General features: G+C 33.6%; 1 protein-coding gene across 2 annotated transcripts in view; it reads left to right on the top strand.

The window, feature by feature from the left end:
* Positions 1-19222, top strand: part of LOC129219720 (Na(+)/citrate cotransporter-like) — a 56680-nt gene that overhangs the window by 25944 nt on the left and 11514 nt on the right. For both annotated transcript variants that reach the window (XM_054854006.1, XM_054854007.1), the window contains exons 3-10: positions 840-955; positions 7775-7923; positions 8974-9073; positions 11382-11522; positions 11618-11737; positions 13252-13332; positions 14860-14961; positions 17692-17872. In XM_054854006.1, the coding sequence (XP_054709981.1) occupies positions 840-955; positions 7775-7923; positions 8974-9073; positions 11382-11522; positions 11618-11737; positions 13252-13332; positions 14860-14961; positions 17692-17872 (990 nt within the window). The remainder of the gene's footprint in view (positions 1-839; positions 956-7774; positions 7924-8973; positions 9074-11381; positions 11523-11617; positions 11738-13251; positions 13333-14859; positions 14962-17691; positions 17873-19222) is intronic.

The raw sequence follows: 19222 nt of genomic DNA, 5'->3' as shown, positions 1-19222 counted from the left end.
AATTTAAAAGAATATCTTAATATTCTTTTATATTTAATAAATACAGTAGAACCTCAATAATCCGGAATAAATAGGGGATTCAGGTCGACCAATAGTTAATGAAAGTAAGGATTAAACAAAGGAGCTTATTAATTGAGTCAAGGGATACATAAAAAACTGTACACAGGAAAAATTGTATTCTGAATTCAAGAGAATGAAATATAAAACTGCACACACACATACGAAAATACAAAATACGGCCTGGAAAAATACATTGCTGCGCCTAACTTGCATTTTATTTATACAGTGCGCACATCTAATTAAAATGGCTGTCCTGATTAAACGAAGTCCGGTTTAATAGGGTCCGGATTAATGAGGGTTTTATTTAATCAGTGGTGGATACAAGGGGAAGGTCATGAGGTTTATGACCCGCCCAAAACCGTGGACAATAGTATCTGTCCACGTTATGTTTAAACACTGTATGAATAAAATATAAACGATTTCAAAATATTTTAAATTAATTATTTTTAAAAGTAAATTTTTGAAATTTCCTCTTTTATTGCTTATGAAATTAATTTCCAACGTTTATGTCTATTAGGAGCTCTATTCCTGACAGATTTCGTACTTTTACTGACACCCAAGTAGGGGGGGGGGGTGCTTCTTTAGCATGACCCCCGCTACTAAAATGGTAGTCTGTATTTGTCCCTGACTGTAATAGCAATAGAGTATTAAAATAGTCACTATATTTTTTAAATATAGTGACTATAGTAATGTTTTTAGATTATTGTTCACTGTCCCCCCCCCCCAGCTAGATCTGAAGAATTGATAAGCATTTGCAAATGCCTTTTTTTCCCTTTCAGGGTACCAACATGATGTTCGTTGGCGGTCTTTTCATGGCCGTTGCCATCGAAGAGTGTAATCTTCATAAGCGGATTGCGTTGAACGTGTTGCGCTTCGTCGGGGCCTCAGCATCTTGGTAAAGTAGGATTGAAATTATTTCTAACTGACTTGTCTTACACAACTACTCGATTCTTTTATCTAAATAACGTCTCACAGGTTAATTGTAGAACATTTAACGTGTTGAAACCTTTTAAAAAATATTGTTTATCGCATGTATTCAGTTGGGAGAAAAATATGCTTTATTTTGCAGATGCCACATACTATAAACAGCACTAATTATCAGTGTACGTGCTCTACAATACTTTTTAACAGCAGGACTAAAATCATTCAGCGCAGTGCACAAGTCCGAATGATCAGCGGTTATAGCCTGCCCGGAGTCGCAGATAGTACAGCCCTGAATCATAGAATTAGAGCTTTAGCAGACAGTACAGAGGGGAGAATCAGCGATTCCAATTTTGTAGAGATGGGACCTCAGACAGTTAATACCCTGTTAACAGTCTAAAGTAGCCGGGGGGGGGGGGGATATTACTAGGCGTATTCCAAAAGTTAGGTTTGGTGACCAATATTAAACTAATGGAAGACATGAATGAATTTTCAAGCATGAACTGTTACTAACCGAACTAACTCCGCTACAGTCGTTGATTTGATTCAGTAATCGTTTGTCAGTTCAGTCGATGAGCAGACTGCAATGGACGACAACCATAGATTCTGTCATTTGTGAAAAGTGGACAGTGTGATCAGATTTTTGCTGGAAGAAAAGATCTTCAGTTGCGGAAATCCATCGTGAGTTATGTCTAGTGTATGGACCCTTAACGCATGCGCTCACACTGCTGCCGAATCCAAGGAGAAGATTCAAGGTTTTCGTTGGAAAATTTTGATCACTTTGCGTACTGTCCCGAACTGGCGACAAGCGACTACATCCTCTTTTTTGTCCCTGAAAAATCTTTTTGTCTCGGATGGCTGAGTAGACAACGATTTCAAAACCAACGATGAATACTAGATTGACGTTAATAACTGGTTCATTCCCAGGTGGTAGATTTCTGTGCAGAGAAGAAGGTGGATCCGTCTTGCAGAAGCTGAATTGTTTTGAACAGCGATCATGGGAAAAAGGAAACTAAATATGTTGTTAAATAATGCTTTCAATAAAAGCTTTTTCTCATGAATTAATCTTTATCTAGGACCAAACGGACCATAGTTTTGGAATACACCTCGTAGTAAGTTAGAAGAAAATGATGAAGGATTAATTCTGTACCTCAGGATCAAGTCCAAAACTGGCGATTTTAAGGTTATTCATGCATTATAGCAGGATCTTATTCCGTATGGAGCCATAGAAACGTAATTCTACGGGAAAAAAATCCTTTTAAATTGTTTACAAACAAGGGCGCCCATATGCAAAATTATAAGGGGGGGGGGAGCTAAGATGTTTTCCCCATGGTTTACCAGGATATTATCCCCATGGAAACTGATTTCAGTGCAGAATAGAGTTATTAAAATATGACATTTTTAATAACTGATTCATTAACGGCTGGAGAACAAATGTTTTTACATTTTTGCAAAGGTACTAAAAGCTAGATAGTTCTAATTTCTAACCAGAGACATGAGCCCCCATATGGGCGCCTTTGTTTACAAATGTTATAAGAGCTCGAGTTTCAACTTTTGTATGCACTGATAAACTCTTCAGAAGAGTAGTGATAGTGAGATTTATGTCAGTCTGGCTTTGAGGTTCAGAATTAATTGATTACTGTAAATGTATGGAACAGAAATTAACTGACATTATATATTTACGTGTGCAGTAAAAGATGTTGTTAGTTTTTTCAAATAGAGTGTCTGATGGAATGTGATTGAATGTATTCTGGAAATAGAGAACAGCAGTTTCGATATTTACAGCGTGTCTCGTTTGACTTGCAAGACTTCTGTTTTCGCAACCAAAAAAAGAAAAGTAGAAAAAAAAACGAAATATAAACTATTATACTAACCCTACGCCCAGCTAGCACACGAACATTGGTCCAACGTTATCATATTACATTGGACCAGCTTCGGCATCTTACGTCGGAACGTACCTTAAAACGGTACGTCGGAAAACGGTTATCCAACGGTTGGTTATTGGTTAGTTTCCAACGTTATTCTAATGTAAAATACAACTGTAAACTAACCATTTACAAACGTAATTTCGATGTAAAATACAACGTTCAACCAATGTTATTCCAATGTAAAATACAACAGTAAACTAACCATTTAAAAACGTAATTTCGATGTAAAAAGCAACACTTAACCAACATTTTCTAATGTTGTTCCAATGTAAAACACAACAGTAAACTAACACTTTCCAAACGTAATTTCGATGTAAAAAAAACAACACTTAACCTACATTTTCTAACGTTATTCCACTATGAATTTCAACGCTAAACCAACTATCTTCCAATGTTATCTACTTTAACTGTAGCATTTCATTAATAAAATAAGTATTACGAGGTGCTCTTAGAAGAACGAGTGTAAAGAATAATTTTCAGTCATATTAACATAAAATGATAAAATGGCTGAATTTAATACAACTTATCATTTCCCTATCATTTACAAACGTTTTAATAAAATATGAACAAAAATTAAGATATTGATAATTCTTACCTTTTATTTTTCTGAATAATTACTCCAAAATTAGCTTCATAAGCATACATTAGTTTCTTTTCTTCTTTTTCAGGAAATATTAATTACCAGCAAGGTTATTCTTAAGACAGAATAAAATTTTTGACTTTAAAATTCTGCCATGAAAAATAACCTAGCTTGTTTGAAGGTTCAATTTTGCTTTGACCTGAAATAAGAATAAAAATTAAAATAAAAAAAAAGCATACGCGTAAACATTTAGTTAGTAAATCTTCATAGCAATTAAAATGACGTGGGTGAAACTTGAATATTATGAAAAGTACTTATTTTATTGTTTTGCCGAACTATTATACTCTCCCATTTCATTCAAAAGTTCATGTTCACTGATTTTTTTTTTTATTATTATTATTATTATTAGGGAAGGAATTTTAATGTATTTTATCCATCAACGAGAAAAGCTCATTCAAAGACACAATTTTATTTCTATGGTAAATTGCACATGTAATTTGTATGATGAGGAAACTATTTTTAAATATTATGCGTTTAAAATTACCGAAGCTAAACAAAGAACAACACGAAATTCTGAAACGAATTCAAAACATTCACAAAATTCTCCAGAAAACTAGTTACAGCAACTATCAAAAAAAAAAGTTTGAATATGCGCAAAAATTTTAAGAATTTCGATTCATCGGAGACCCTTCCCCCCCCCCCCCCCCCCGAAAAAGAGAAAATACCCCTAGAAACAACCTCCCCCTAAAAACCCCTGCCAAAACGAATTTGTAGAAAAAATTCAAGTAGTTTAAAACGAAAAAATCTGGGCCTGCACACCCACAATGATTTGTCGTGCTTGGAAAACTAATAAATGTAGAATGCATTTAATAATCACACACACACACACACACACACACACAAAAAAAACAATGTTTTATCTTAGTTTTAAATTTATTGAAAGAAAGAAAAATAGTTGGAAAAATGAATTGATTTACTTTGAAAGACTTGAGTACTTGCGAGGATTCAACACTCGCCGTTTTAGCAAGTACGACACGTGTGAATGTGTATGAGACCCTGGAATGAAGAAGAAAATGGCTATGCTCCGGCTCACCCCTCCCTCACCCCTTTCAAGTCCTGGGGTCTTGACAAAACTGCAGAGGGGGGGGGGGCTTATGGAACACATTACGCACGCTTCGCTGAACGTGCAAATCAGCAACGAGCTTGCAATAAATGGGCGTAAATGTGAAACAGGTTTGAAGTTTAGAAATAAGTTGGGAATGCGTTTAGTCGGATATAGGTTGGTTTTAAACCATCCTCCGATGCTTCGAATGATCGGATGAGCGTATGAAAAAAACCAATATCTAACCAAAACATATTTCCAACCATTGCGATGCATTTTCAACCTTTCTCCAACGTAAATCCGATGGTTTGTGCTACCTGGGCGTCCCCTAACTTGTATTGAGCGAAGAAATCTCCTTTGAAAAATATTTCCACGCAAAAAGTTTGAAACATTTGTGACCAAAAATGTTATGCTATGATACGTAAAAACTTACTGCAAAAAAAAAATCGTACAATTTAAACCCTTTTGTTAGCCGCTATATTAATAACCCCCAAAAGGCGTCATTTACTGCTAGTGCAAAATGATCTAAGTCACAAAACACTGCGTTTCATAGCTGGGTGAATATTGGTCGTACTAATGTAAAACTTTTTGTGTTCAAATTGTTTTTCGTGCTTTTAATTTCTTTAAATGCAATGTAGGGGGTTTGGAAATCATATAAAAAGTCAGATTTCATATTTTTTCACTGTTTTTTCCAACTTCTAACTGTTCATACCTTAACTCTGGCTTCCTTTGGCCATTTTTGCAATTGGAAGTATGCATCTATAGTTGGGGCAAACCTAACCTGGCAGCGTCGTAATGCTGTGATTTGAATCTGCGTAATAGCATTCACAATGCTGCCAGGTTAGGTTTTCCTCAACTATAATACAAATGGTAGCAGAAAGGTCTTTCAATTTAAACTGCTACACGCTGTATACATACAGTGGCTCCCAAAAGTCTTCGTACACCTACGACTTTCAACGAAATGGGCCCCAATCCAATGATTAGAATTAATATTTCGGAATAGGTATTTAATTATAAGATCTATGATCAATTTTTAATAAAACTACATGAAAAGTATTTAAAAAATATTAAAACTTAATTTTTAAAGAATCAAAAACCAAAAAGTGCCGGAAATTTTATGTCACAAAAGTCTTCGTACACTTTATAAAATGTCTACATATTATTGAATAATCTAACTTTTTATTAAGTTATTAATTAGTAGAATATCATACAGTATTCATAACACCTTTTAAACGTCTGGGAATAGATTTCATTCTTTTTCTTTCTTTTTTTTGCGTAATTTCTGAGTAAGTGTTCAACCGCACTTCGAGTCTTACTGTTTCCAGCTCTATTTTCGTTTTAAAACCGTATTTTCGTAATCTAGCCTCCAGATATCTCTAAATACGTTACATTAAGTTCAAATCTGGAGATTGAGGGCGTATTTTCTAAATTTTAGGACAATTTTCGAGGCACTAGACGCAAACGTTGAAAACCGTGTGCTTCATATCGTTATCTTGATAAAAAACAAAGTTGTTTCCAATAACCAAATTTTTGGCTAATAGTTCACAATTGGTTTTTAAAATATTTAAAGGAATAGCATGATTCATTATTTCATCAAAAAATTCCAAACTACCAAGTCTTGATGCTGATATGCACCCTCACACTAGAACACCTCCACCCTCATGATTAACTGATCCAATTAAGTTCTTAAGATTAAGTTCCTACTTTTTTCTTCTACTTACAATTATGCAACAATTTAACCAAAACTGTTGAATTCATTTTTATCTGTAAGTGAGACGTAATTCTAAAACGTTTTGAGCTTATTTATCCTTGATTTTACGACGAAAAGCGTAAGCTTTCTGTTTTTCGCTCGACCAAGAAAATTTCTGCGGGAAGAGGCCCCATTTAATCCAACTAATCAAAGAACTTGGCGAAAAATTTTAGGTGAAATTTAAACGTAAAATTTTTCTTTTAACTCTGTAGAAAGTTTTACAGCACTCAAATGTGTATTTTTCATAATTTTTTCAGTTTTAAATCTCTGATCACGCTTTGTCAACTTGCCGGTTGACATTTTCTTACCTTGTTTTCGGTCCGATTCCTTTCTTTAAAGCATTTTATCAAGCACTTTACTATAAAATGGAATAAAATAACTAATTTAGAGACATTTCAAACCAATTTAGCGCTACTGTGAGGAGAAAATTCAAATTTCGAATGGTGTTTGTGGTTTTTTGCGAATACCAGCGAATTTATAGTAATAAGTACAATATTAAGGAATAAATAAACAAAACATTAAAGCCAAATGACTTATAAGGGTCAACACAATGCAAAAATATTAATAAAACTGCATATGATAATTTTAATCATGAATTTATTCGAAAATATTTGAGTGTACGATGACTTTTGTGGCGTGTTATTTTCTGTCTCTTCGTTTTCTGACCCATTTCAAAAAGAAGATCCGTCAATATTTTGAAAAAACCATTGGGTTGTATTTAGAATGACATTGGAATGATGTGGAAAAATATTGGACTTCATATTCGAATTCAGTTTCGAGTTATTTTGGTTTTAGTAAACAATTTCGAAGTGTACGAACACTTTTGGGAGCCACTGTATACGTATCGCTTGTTTGAAAAAAGTCCCACAATACGATTTTTTTTTGTTTTCTTTTTTTTTTTTTTGTTTAAAGGCTTTCAAATAATGTTATCTTCTTTGGAAAATAATAACAGATGTTTTGTTCTAATATTAACCACGGGAGAGCACAGCAAAGTTACTTTTCTTAATGCAAATTACCTGAAGTGTTCAACTTCAAACGCTTCTCCTGCCAAATTTCATTTCTTCGTATTGGGACTCTTCCTCCAAATGAGCGATACACGTCCCGAGAGATTACCGAGAGGTAAGTCGCTGGTTTGCAAGTGCAGGGAAGCCTCGGGGTCGTGTATACAGTATATGTAAGTAAAACAAAACGAAAAAATTCCTGAAGGTTTAAGTGCGTACTTTTTCAGTATTTCGTGAAAAATGCAACATCAAGCTTACATTAAACTTCCGGGGTATCTACAGAGAATTCTACATCCCAAAAAGAGTGCTTCATTATTTCCTCGTGTTGTGGAAGTTTCAAAACTTATTCAGCAGAACTCAGAAATTTCGATAACTTGCGAATATAAATCCGGTGGTGCTTCTTCATTTGATTTCCGCTCTTCTGCCATGCAGGATGATGTTTGGATTCATGGCCACCTCCATGTTCCTGTCGATGTGGATCAGCAACACCGCCACCGCCGCCCTCATGGTGCCAATTATCGAAGCTGTTATGGAAGAATTTGGATCCAAATCTCAAAGAGTAACGGAGAATCTCAAACGCAGTACGTCATAATCTTTTTTATGATGTTTAGAAAACAATAGTGGATGTGATGTATAGTGCAGCGCTGGTTAATTGAGCTGTGACTTTGACTATGATTACCTGTTTTAGGGGAGTTAAGTGAAAAATAGAGGCGTTATTGGCTCGGATTTTAGTTGGAATATTTTTTGAAGAACTACTAAGAAAGTTTCTGAACTCAACTTAGCGCCAATTACCCCTCCCTATATTTACCGAAACAGAGGTAAACATTGTCACAGCTGGAGCTCAACTTCTCAGAGCCTCACAATATGACTGTTAGCCGTCTTTTTACCACATCACTCTTAGGCAGAAAGATATTGCCAGATTTGTTTTATAATGGTGTGAAAGTTCTTTTTGGCATTATATATATATATATATATATATATATATATATATCATGTATTTTCAAAAAACGAGTTGTGTTCCGGGTTTCCCCGAAAAGAGATCACACACACAACATAATGTAAGTAGTAAATATTGATTTCAAGTAAATAATAGTTTGGGAATGTTCTTATCATTTTATAGCGATATAGCTATTCGAATTCGTGCGGATTTTTAAAGGATTTTTACATCATCAACGTAACGTTATCAGGGGGAACTCATTCAAAGATTTTCTTATCCGGCAAGTTTTGTCTGACGATTCGGAAAAACTATCGTCATTCGGCAAAATTTGGAGTTTCATTTGACTACATTATCATTATTCTGTAAATTTTGAGTTTCATTTGGCAAGTTGAGAATTTCCGCCCTCCGAAAATCCGGGGTGCACCTGGTAGAGTTAAAAATAGTTTCTAAAATTTTAAGGCCCGTTGTGTCATCTGAAAGCACCGAATGTTTTTTACAGGTACTCCGAGGAAAGTGCACATTTTATAATTTATACACTCTGATTAAGATGTTTAATATAACTCATGATGATCTCAGTAAATTGAATGGTTTTCCTTTGTAGAGTTTTTAAGTCGATTTTTTTTTCATTACTATTATTTATTTATTTTTATTTTTATTTTTATCATTATTTTTTTTTTCCTTTTTGCCTTCCTAGTATCTGTAATCTCCGTGGAGTATAAAATACCGATGGAGAATGGACCTCAAACAAATCTGCAATTTAAAGACAGCAATGGTTCTTTGAATTTATCAGACAAGTAAGTTTTTTCACACACATATTTATTTTGATAATATTACGTGACTAGGTGAACAAAGTTTCTGCGGAATTTTTCTTTTTTTTTTTTTTTTTTTTTTTTATATACATATCCTTTTGGACTTATGTCACAGATACTTCGCAGTTTTCTATTTCTGGTTATCCGACCTATGTCACAGATACGTCGCAGTTTTCTATTTCTGGTTACCCCGACTTATGTCACAGATACGTCGCAGTTTTCTATTTCTGGTTACCCGACTTATGTTACAGATACGTCGCAGTTTTCTATTTCTGGTTACCCGACTTATGTCACAGATACGTAGCAGTTTTCTATTTCTGGTTACCCGACTTATATTACAGATACGTCGCAGTTTTCTATTTCTGGTTACCCCGACTTATGTTACAGATACGTCGCAGTTTTCTATTTCTGGTTACCAGCACAACATTATCAAAACATCATTCGAGTGAGTGTGAAGCAAAGGGATGAAAGAGCTAAAATTCAAAATTTGGAGATTAATAGTAAAAATGGTAGGTGAACCTCTCTGTTTTGAGACAAAAGATAGTACTAGTAGCCCTGGTAGGTGCTGCTATACAGCATGATTTAGAAAAACTTTCCAATGAAAAACTTACTTAGGACCGAAACTTTAAATGCGTTTTACTCAAATTTTGAAAATGTCCACATACATCCCTTTGCTTCTCACTACCTCATTTGTTGTCGCCGTTTCATCGATTATTTATTAAACAAGTTTCTTAAAAAATAAAAAATAAAAGTCAAATTTCGATAAAGTTTCGCATATTATGAATTTGTGTGAAAAAGCAATGTCTCTCGAAATCGCCTTCTGCTCTTTCACTGCAGCTTATATTTTCTCATAACGTCTTTTCTGTCCACGGATAATTTATACGTAAGAAGAAAAAAAGTAGAAAAACTTGCAAGAAAATAAAGTAGTTTCATTCTTCGAAAACTTGTAAATCATTCAGTCAAAAAAAAAAAAAAAAAAACTCATCATAGAATTATCACCTAGCTTATTTGCTGTTTGAAGCGACATATTATTTTCCAAATTACTATTATTTTTTCCTAATTTTCAGTAACTTTATAAAGGAAGTTCCCTAGATAGTTTTACGTGAAAAAAGCAATTTGAAGACAATGCATTGCCAGGCTTCCTTTGAAAAATGTGCAAAACAATTTGTAAAAGAAGAATGCCTATACTCATCAAGTAAATTCCCTTCAAAATAAGTGAGCTTATCACGCGTTGATTCATATCAAGTTTAATTCACTCAAGAGGATAAAAATTTGTCTATTGCCAGCGCAACGTGACTACATTTCATAGCGACCTAATTCATCACGGTATTTATAAGAAATGTTTTCTGAAATATTTTTGTAATTTAAAATTCTTTAATGATCGCCTCACTGCTTCCTTGTAAGCATATAAAATTATGCACAAAAAAAAAAAAAAAAGAACTAGTATGGTTGTAACAATACTGGTAGGAAATGTAATACATAATAACAGTACCGAGAAATATTTCGCAATTACAAAATCTTTTTAGCTTAATACAGTGGTTTTCAACTTTTTTGAGCCCATTGCGCCCCATCCCTCTAGAAGTTGATTGACACCTATCACCTCCCCCCCCCCTTCTACGTTGATAAAAACATAAGTTGGCGCTAGCAAACATCAACATTTTTGAAAACCCAATTACGTATGTAATTTTGATTTGAAATAAAATGTATATAATAAAGCAATTTTATCCAATCACTCATAAACCAAAAAAAATAAATACAGTACTTTTTTTTTTTGTTTTTTAATCTTTTACAAAACGAATAGTGCAGTTTGAAGAGAAATACTGAACTAAGATCATTGCCGTACTTTTCAAAAACGAAGGGGTTTTTTTTGTTTTTTTTTGAAAAATATTTTTTTTAAAAATTACATTCTAGGGGTATTATTATTATTTATTATTAAATTTGAAAATTAATAAACTTCGCGATGAATGATGAAATACTTTCTTTTGGTTCGACCAGAGTGTAAGGAAGAAGCTTCTGAAATTTAATTTGTTTCTGTTTCAACTTATGATTCCTTGTCAGAACTCTGAGCAATCGGTTTCGTATGAGTTTTCAATTTCGATATTCGCAGTCTGTTTAGTTTATCTTATAAATACTCATCGCCCCCTATAGATTTCTCGTGTTTCGATACAAAGTTAAGCATACAATGTTACGATTTGACAAAAATAATCGATGCTATTATACATGGAATCTAAACAGTGTTCTTTTTACAACTGATGAAAAACTGCTCATAACAAAAGTTCCTGTGCTTTTTCAGAAATGAGACCAAAAAGAACGAAATGGTCTCCGTGATGAGGCGTGCCATGCTTTTGAGTATTGCTTATTCGGCGAACATCGGCGGGACAGGCACTCTGACTGGAACAGGACCTAACCTCGTGGTGAAATCCGTCACAGAAAAGTATGTTTCTTTCACAAGCGAGTAACGCTCACTGCATTTTCGAAATCGCACTCGATTAACAGTGAATGTTTAGTTGAATCAATTTCTTTCTTCAGACTTTTCCCTGAATCCACGGATCTGACGTTTGACAAGTGGATGATGTTTAACGTCCCAGTGATGCTCTTCTGCGTCGCCGTTGCTTGGGGATACCTATTTTTGGTACATGTTCGGAAGGCGTAAGTACTGTTGTTACACATTCTCTCTAAAGAAATTAACATGCAATCTTGGTTGCTCAATATACATCTTTTTACTTCCTTTTACAAAAAAGGAAGTATTGTATTCGCAAAAAAAATTTCACTCAAAAATCGACCTTAATTTCCATTTTACTCACCCCCGAATGAATATTGAGTTTTTTTTTTTTTTTTTTTTTTTCGACTCGACCACACGTGGATAAGTGTCTAAGAACGTATAGATGCGCGAAATATCCCGAAGGAGGATTCCCGAGTTAATTACAATGAATTTTCTCGCGACATCTGTATGTACGTATGTGCAAAAGTGCGTATGTATGTCGCATAACTCAAGAACGGTAAGTCCTAGAAAGTTGAAATTTCGTATATAGACTCCTAGTGGGGTCTAGTTGTGCACCTCCCCTTTTGGTTGCATTTAGGTATTTCTAAAGGGATATTTTGTTCCTTTTTGGGGGTAAATCATTGTTAATTTTGATGTATACTCAAGTGTTGTTATAATTTGGCGGACACTTGGCGATATATCACCAGTCTTTTTGGGCGCCAAGGTTTTACGAAAACTTGGCGACAAATTTGACGATTGTTTTTATTATATATATATATAATCTGTTTCAATTTGGTCACTGTTGGTGATATTTAGAGAGTAAACTATTGAATCACATTAAAATCGCCAGTGATGGGGAAATGACATTAAATTGGAGTAAAAGGAAGTCATGCGATGCACACATCAGCTCGTTTCATGTCAAATTCACACACTGATTTCTTTTCTTTCTTTTTTTTTTAATATCATCTTTGCCGACACATACTCCACTGCCCTGCAGCTGAATTTTCTTCACCAGTCTGCAACGCAGATTAAAAATCGAAAAATGATCTGCATGATAAAACGACACTATATCAACCGCAAAATCTAACCACGAAATGCTTAAAACGGAGACATTAATACAAGTCTATGGAACTTGCGGATTATATCCCGGAAAATACGGTGCGCATCTTTATTAGCTGAAATTTAAGATTTTTTCTCTTTAAAAATATTAAATTCTTTTCTCCTCCTACTAAGACTTTTTTTAAGAATCTGCGACGCACAGCGCACCGTCTTAAATATTAAAGACTTCAATAGAGAATTAGTTAAATAGGAATATCTAGCTTATCAAATGACTTGTTTTACTTAATAAGAAGATGATATCAAACATCACCTACCTTGTTTACTATTTAGTGTATTTTGCCGCAGTCGGGTTTCAGTTTTTTTAACTTTTTTTTTTTTTATTAAAAGCTTTCTGAAGGTAAATCTTTTCATTAATTATTTTGTGGTTTAAAAACATAAAACCTTCGTTCGATTTGTGTTTTATTTTTCTTCCAGAACTATGTAGTAGATTTTTCATCATAATTCTAACAACTCAACAAATATAATTAAAACTGCAACTTGAGAATTTAATGTTTTGATTCGGTGTTTAATCACTTAAAAATATAGATAATGCTTGTTTTCTCAGAATTATTTTATTTTTCAGATCAAAAGTGTACACCAAAGAAATGAAAGACGCTTTTAAGCAAATCATAGAAAAGAAATGTGAGGAGTTGGGTAAGACGACGTAAGTTTTTTTTTTCTGTTATTATTATTTTGCTTGCATGTTGCATTTCGAAAATTTCGATGTTACGAACTTTGACCATTTTGGAGAGAGTTGTTTGATTGCCATTTTTACTTTGGAAAAGGCTTCATCGAGTGGTAAGAAATTAGCTGCCTGAGTAGAAATTTTAAAATGAACCACACATGTGTGCTAGCAATATTAATAAAATTTGCGTTTGATAAGAAATTTGTTTGAAATGAGCGACATTGGGACCATTATATGCTTTTTTGTGTATGGGCTATTCCATGGGACGAAACGGAACATTTAGAGTATTTTAGTCAGTAATTTTTGTTTCATAAGTTCGAATAAAACGAGCTAGAAATGTTATTTTTTATAGCAACAGTAAAGATTGTGCATCAGAGTTGCGAAGAACATTAAAAGTTATTGTTTAAAAAAAAAAAATAATTGAAGAATGCAATAAAATGCCCGTAATGGAACGGGACTCGTATCAGTGCCAGTATAGTTATGGTTATTAACCATATACTATGGTTAAACTCCGGATTACGAACCGCGATCGGATGGATCGAATCCCACTACCGTTTTGCATCTCTCTCTCTCTCTCTCTGTTCCATCGTAACACGCCATCAGCTAATAAACGCTCTGCACAAATGGCGACCAGGACGTGATTTAGACACGTAACCTCGTAATACACAACAATAAGCTGTATATAACTACACATTAAATAACAGCTCATCATACATAAACAAATTAGTAAAATTGTCCGCAACACAAAGTAAGAGTCGTAAAACATGCAATATACATTTTTAGACTAAAAATCTCCGAGTACTGAAAATATTTACTCGCCACTCTCCCGATAACAAGTACAGAAAAAAAAAAAAAACCTCGCAATTGAAAAAAAAGAAAAGATAGTAATTTTATCAACGAAGTTTTTTTTTTTTTAGTTGAAAAAAAAATAGCAAATGTTTTTTCCATTCATATTTTTCAGTTTATTAACAAATACTTACTAACACATACAATACAATTAAATACAAGCATATTTATTACGAAAGATACGTTTGAATTCTTGATCAACATGAATTTTTAATGTGTACTATTTCGAAAACAATAAGAAATATCGTAAACCGAAAGCAAATACCAAAAAATTGCAAAAAAAAAAAAAAAAAAAAAAGAAAAGAAAAGAAAAAGGAAGAACGCATAAAAATATGCCAAAAATGCAAAGTTTTAAACATACAAAAATCAAATGTGCTTAATTTTTAACATTTAAGAACATTGACCTGAATCCTTAGGGGTGAAGAATACCAATTTGTTCAAAATATGCTCCCTCCCCCCTCGCAGCGTTTGCGAAAAAAGTGGCTAATAAGTTAAAATGGTATATTGATCGGTCAGTCCTACTGGACTATTGATCTGTTACTGAAAATTGGAATTTTCAGATCTATTGTTGCCCAAAAGTGAAACTGATTAGTTCTACATTTATATAGGACATATCATCACAACTGATGAACTTTATTATTATTATTTTTTTTTTTTTAGATTTCACGAGAAAGCCGTCTCGCTGTTGTTTTTGCTCTTGGTGATGTTATGGATATTCAGAAGTCCGAAATTCATCGCAGGATGGGGAAATTACTTTCCCGTGTGAGTTCATTTCTTTTGCTTCTGAAGGGTTACCGATGCAGTTTTGTTGGATCAAAACTGTTTTTCGTAGTAATATTCATACAGTGGCTCCCAAAAGTGTTCGTACACCTACGACTTTCAATGAAGAAGGACCTTATTCATTGGTTAGAATTAATATTCCGGAACAGGTATTTAATTATAAGATATATGATTAATTTTCAACAAAACTACATGACTTTTTTTTAAATATTAAAACTTAATTTTTTAAAAACCAAAAAGTGTGGAAATTTTATCTCACAAAAGTCTTCGTACACTTTAAAAAATGTCTATACCTTATTGAATGATCTAACTTTTTATTAAGTTATTATTTAGTAGAATATCATGCAGTATCAACAACACCTTTTAAACGTCTTGGAATAGATTTCATTCTTTTTTCTTTCTTTTTTTGCTTAGTTTCTGAGCAAGTGTTCAACCACACTTCGAGTCTTACTGTTTCTAGCTCTATTTTCGTTCCAAAGCCATATTTTTGTAATCTAGCCTCCAGATACCTCTAAATATGTTACATTAAGTTTAAATCTGGAGATTGAAGGGGTATTTTCTAAACTTTAGGACAATTTTCCAGACATTAGACGCAAACGTTGAAAACCGTGGTACTCCTTATCGTTATCTTGATAAAGAACGAAGTTGTTTCCGATAACCAAATTTTTGGCTAAGAGTTTAAAATTAGTTTTTAAACTATTTAAATGAACAGAATGATTCATTATTTCATCAAAAAATTCCAAACTACCAAGTCCTGATGATGATATGCACCCTCACATAAGAACACCTTCACCGTCCTGATTAACTGGTCCTACTAAGCTCTTAAGTTTAAGTTCCTAATTTTTCCTTCTACTTACAATTATACAACAATTTAACCAAAAATGATGAATTTATTTTCGTGTGTAAGTAAGACGTTATTCCAAAACGTTTTGAGCTTATTTATCATTGTTTTTGCGACGAAAAGCGTAAGCTTTCTGCTTTTCTCACGGCCAAGAAAATTTCTCTGGGAAGAGTCCCATGCATGTAATCCAGCTAATCAGAGAACTTGGCGAACAATTTAGGTGAAAATTTAATGTAAAAATTTTCATTTAACTCTGCAGAAGCTTTTACAGCACTCAACTGTGTATTTTTCATAATTTTTTTAACTATAAATCTCCCATCACGCTTTGTCAACTTTGCCAGTTGACCTTTTCTAACCTTGTTTTCGGTCCGATTATTTTCTTTTAAGCATTTTATCAAGCAGTTTGCTACAGAATGGAATAAATTAACTAGTTTAGAGACATTTCAAACCAATTTACCGCTACTGTGGGGAAAAAATTCAACTTTCGAATGGTGTTTGTGGTTTTTTTTTTTTTTTTTTCGAATACCAGCCATCTTAAAATAATAAGCACAATATTAAGGAATAAATACACAAAAAATTAAAGCCAAATGATCTTTAAGGGTCAACACAATGCAAAATAATAAAAAAAAACGAAATATGATAATTTTAATAATGAATTTATTCGAAAATATTTGAGTGTACGATGACTTTCGTGGCGTATTATTTCTCTGTCTCTTCATTTTTTAACCCATTTCAAAAAGAAGATCCGTCAATATTTTGAAAAAACTACAAGGTTTTATTTAAAATGACATAAGAATGGTGTTAAGAAAAATTGGTCTTCATATTTGAATTCAGTTTCGCGTTAGTTTGGTTTTGCTAAAAAATTCCAAAGTGTACGAACAGTTTTGGGAGCCACTGTATTTTTCTACCTGCCCAAGCTGCGAGCGTTGAAGTTAGTTTTTTGCGCTGTAAACCTTTTTCTTTTATTTTAATGTGGTTAAAATAAAACAAAATGTCCTCCTCAGAGCCAGTTCAAAAATTGCGATTTTCTGTTTATTAAGGCATTATTATGTAGAAGCCTATTCCGCATAATGCCATGTGAACGTAATTCTTTTAAAAAAAAAAAGAAAGAAAGAAAGAAAGAAAGAAAGAAAGAAAAAAAAAAACATTTTTTTGTTTAACCAAAATTTAAAGAGCGCACATCCCATCCTTTGCATGCGCCAGAAAAAAGTTTTTCCTCTCTCTCCTGTAAAATCATCATAATGTGACTTACATCCTTCTGGCTCTGAGGTACAGATATGAGCCTTAATTTCAATATTTTTGGTAGGATTTTATTCCTCGAAATTTGAACTGTACGTCCAAATTTTACGCTTTAATTGTTCTGCAGCTTCATTGTATAAGTTAAAAGAGAAAATGGGATTTTATCATTTCCCCCCCCCCCCTCTTTGTCCCTTAACTTCGATATTCTTTGTTTCTTTTTTTCAATTATAACTTTTTATTCATTTCTAAATTCTTAATCGTACAATAGGAAAATTCAAATGCTCAACCGTAGGATGTGTCTTGCAAAAATGTTCACTTTCATGAATTCCTAACTTCTGTATCGAAACTAAAGCCATAAAAATCATTTCAAAAAAAAGCTCTAAAAATCATTAAAAATTTACAATTAATATAAAATTTATTTATATAAATTTGATTCTATAAATTCTAATACATTGTTTTATTTGATTAATGATTTTTGTATCTGGACAATTTGAGTTAATTCAAGGGTTTGATTGTTATTTCGAAATTCAAGCGTTTCTAAACAACAAAAGGTTGAAACTTGTAGAAATGTGCTTTTAAATAAAGATTATTTTTAAAAATGGTTTATTTCTTAATTTTTTCTCCCCCATCAGAAAAATTTCTGACGCGACTCCCGCCATCGGCATTCCCGCCCTCCTGTTCCTGATCCCTGCAGACCCACTGCACCTTGGTCGAAGCAAGGGCTTGCTCGAGTGGCGTTCCATCCAGCAGAAGGTGCCCTGGGGGGTCATCATCCTGCTCGGGGGAGGATTCTGTCTCGCCGCTGCTTCCGAGGTACTCTCTTCTAGAACAATGATGATAAAGTAACAGAATTAATATAATAATGAAAAAATATAAATAAATATAAATAAATTCATGTTTTCACTCTGAAATTTAATTAAAATTAATGCTACCCATTTCACCCCGCCCCCATGGGGTGTAATGGGTATAAAAACAGAGTTTGAAATAATAGCTTTTTTACTAAATAATAAAATTATTTCGGTAATAATAACTATGGATACGTGAAGTGTATTATTGAAATGTAAAAACTCAGTTATGGTTTTTGAATTGTTGGATATCAGATTTGAATAGTTTGATAATCATTTCAAACATACCTGTTTTTATACCCATTCCACCCTGATACAAATTTTCCTTTTTTTAAGGATCTGAAAATGGCAAAAATCTCTTTTTCATGATCTCGACGAAAGGTCAAAGTAGCTCTTTCTTAAGAATTTGAATATCAGGGACAGGAAATCTCTATGAAAAAGATTAATTTAAATTTCATTTAAACTGTAATTTATATTACTGCGTCTTTGCTTTTATTTTTATAAAGAAATTTATTAAAGTGGTCAGTGGACCTTCATCTGGCGATTTGAACTTCTGAATGTCTGTGTTTAGACGCTTTTATTCTTTGGCGTTATCCAAAAACTAAATATCTATTTTGTCGTGGTCAGATAAAGGACAGTAACTGCAAATGTTTCATTTTCTTGCATTTTTGTCATGTTGTTTTTTCCCCCTCAGTGGATAAGTTGTGTAAGAGACCATTTGGCCTTCATTAGACCTCGTGCGTTCCCCGACAAGGCATCAGTCTTTCATGTGCCACCATAAAGGCGCTGATGCATGACACAAGTAGTTTTTGACGCCCAGTCTCCCATCAGATGGAGGCACCTGGGCTCTCTTCGATGCGAAATTGCACTAGGAATTTAATTTTGCCAAGGAAATTCTAAGCCAAACGAATGCCCAAGGGATCTTTTACATACCGCATAATCATACAACATGGGCGCTGATGATTCACTGCATCTCGAAAATCCACCGACTGGCTGCCTCAGGTCAGAACCTGGGTCCAAAGTGTAGAAGGCCAATGCCTTACCATCAAGCCACCAGCTAGCATTATCATCTATCGTTCGTAGCTTCATTGTACAAAATTGCTTATTTGATTTCCGCTGAAGAATAAAAGCTCAAAAAAAAGCATAATTCCAAAATTTTCCTATTGTTAGTATTGAATCCAAAACGCGCTTCTTGAAATATCTCAAAAACTCATTTCTGCTAATACTGCCTTGTAGCTGCCCACATCAGTATTAGCATCGATAGAACACGCCATGGAAATATAGTACCTACCTTACAGAGTACATTGTTTTTGATGCG

Source organism: Uloborus diversus, chromosome 4, assembly GCF_026930045.1.
Source record: "Uloborus diversus isolate 005 chromosome 4, Udiv.v.3.1, whole genome shotgun sequence".
NCBI lineage: Eukaryota > Metazoa > Arthropoda > Arachnida > Araneae > Uloboridae > Uloborus > Uloborus diversus.
The sequence above is the reverse complement of the archived record's forward strand: the minus strand, read 5'-3'. Positions and strand labels throughout refer to the sequence as shown.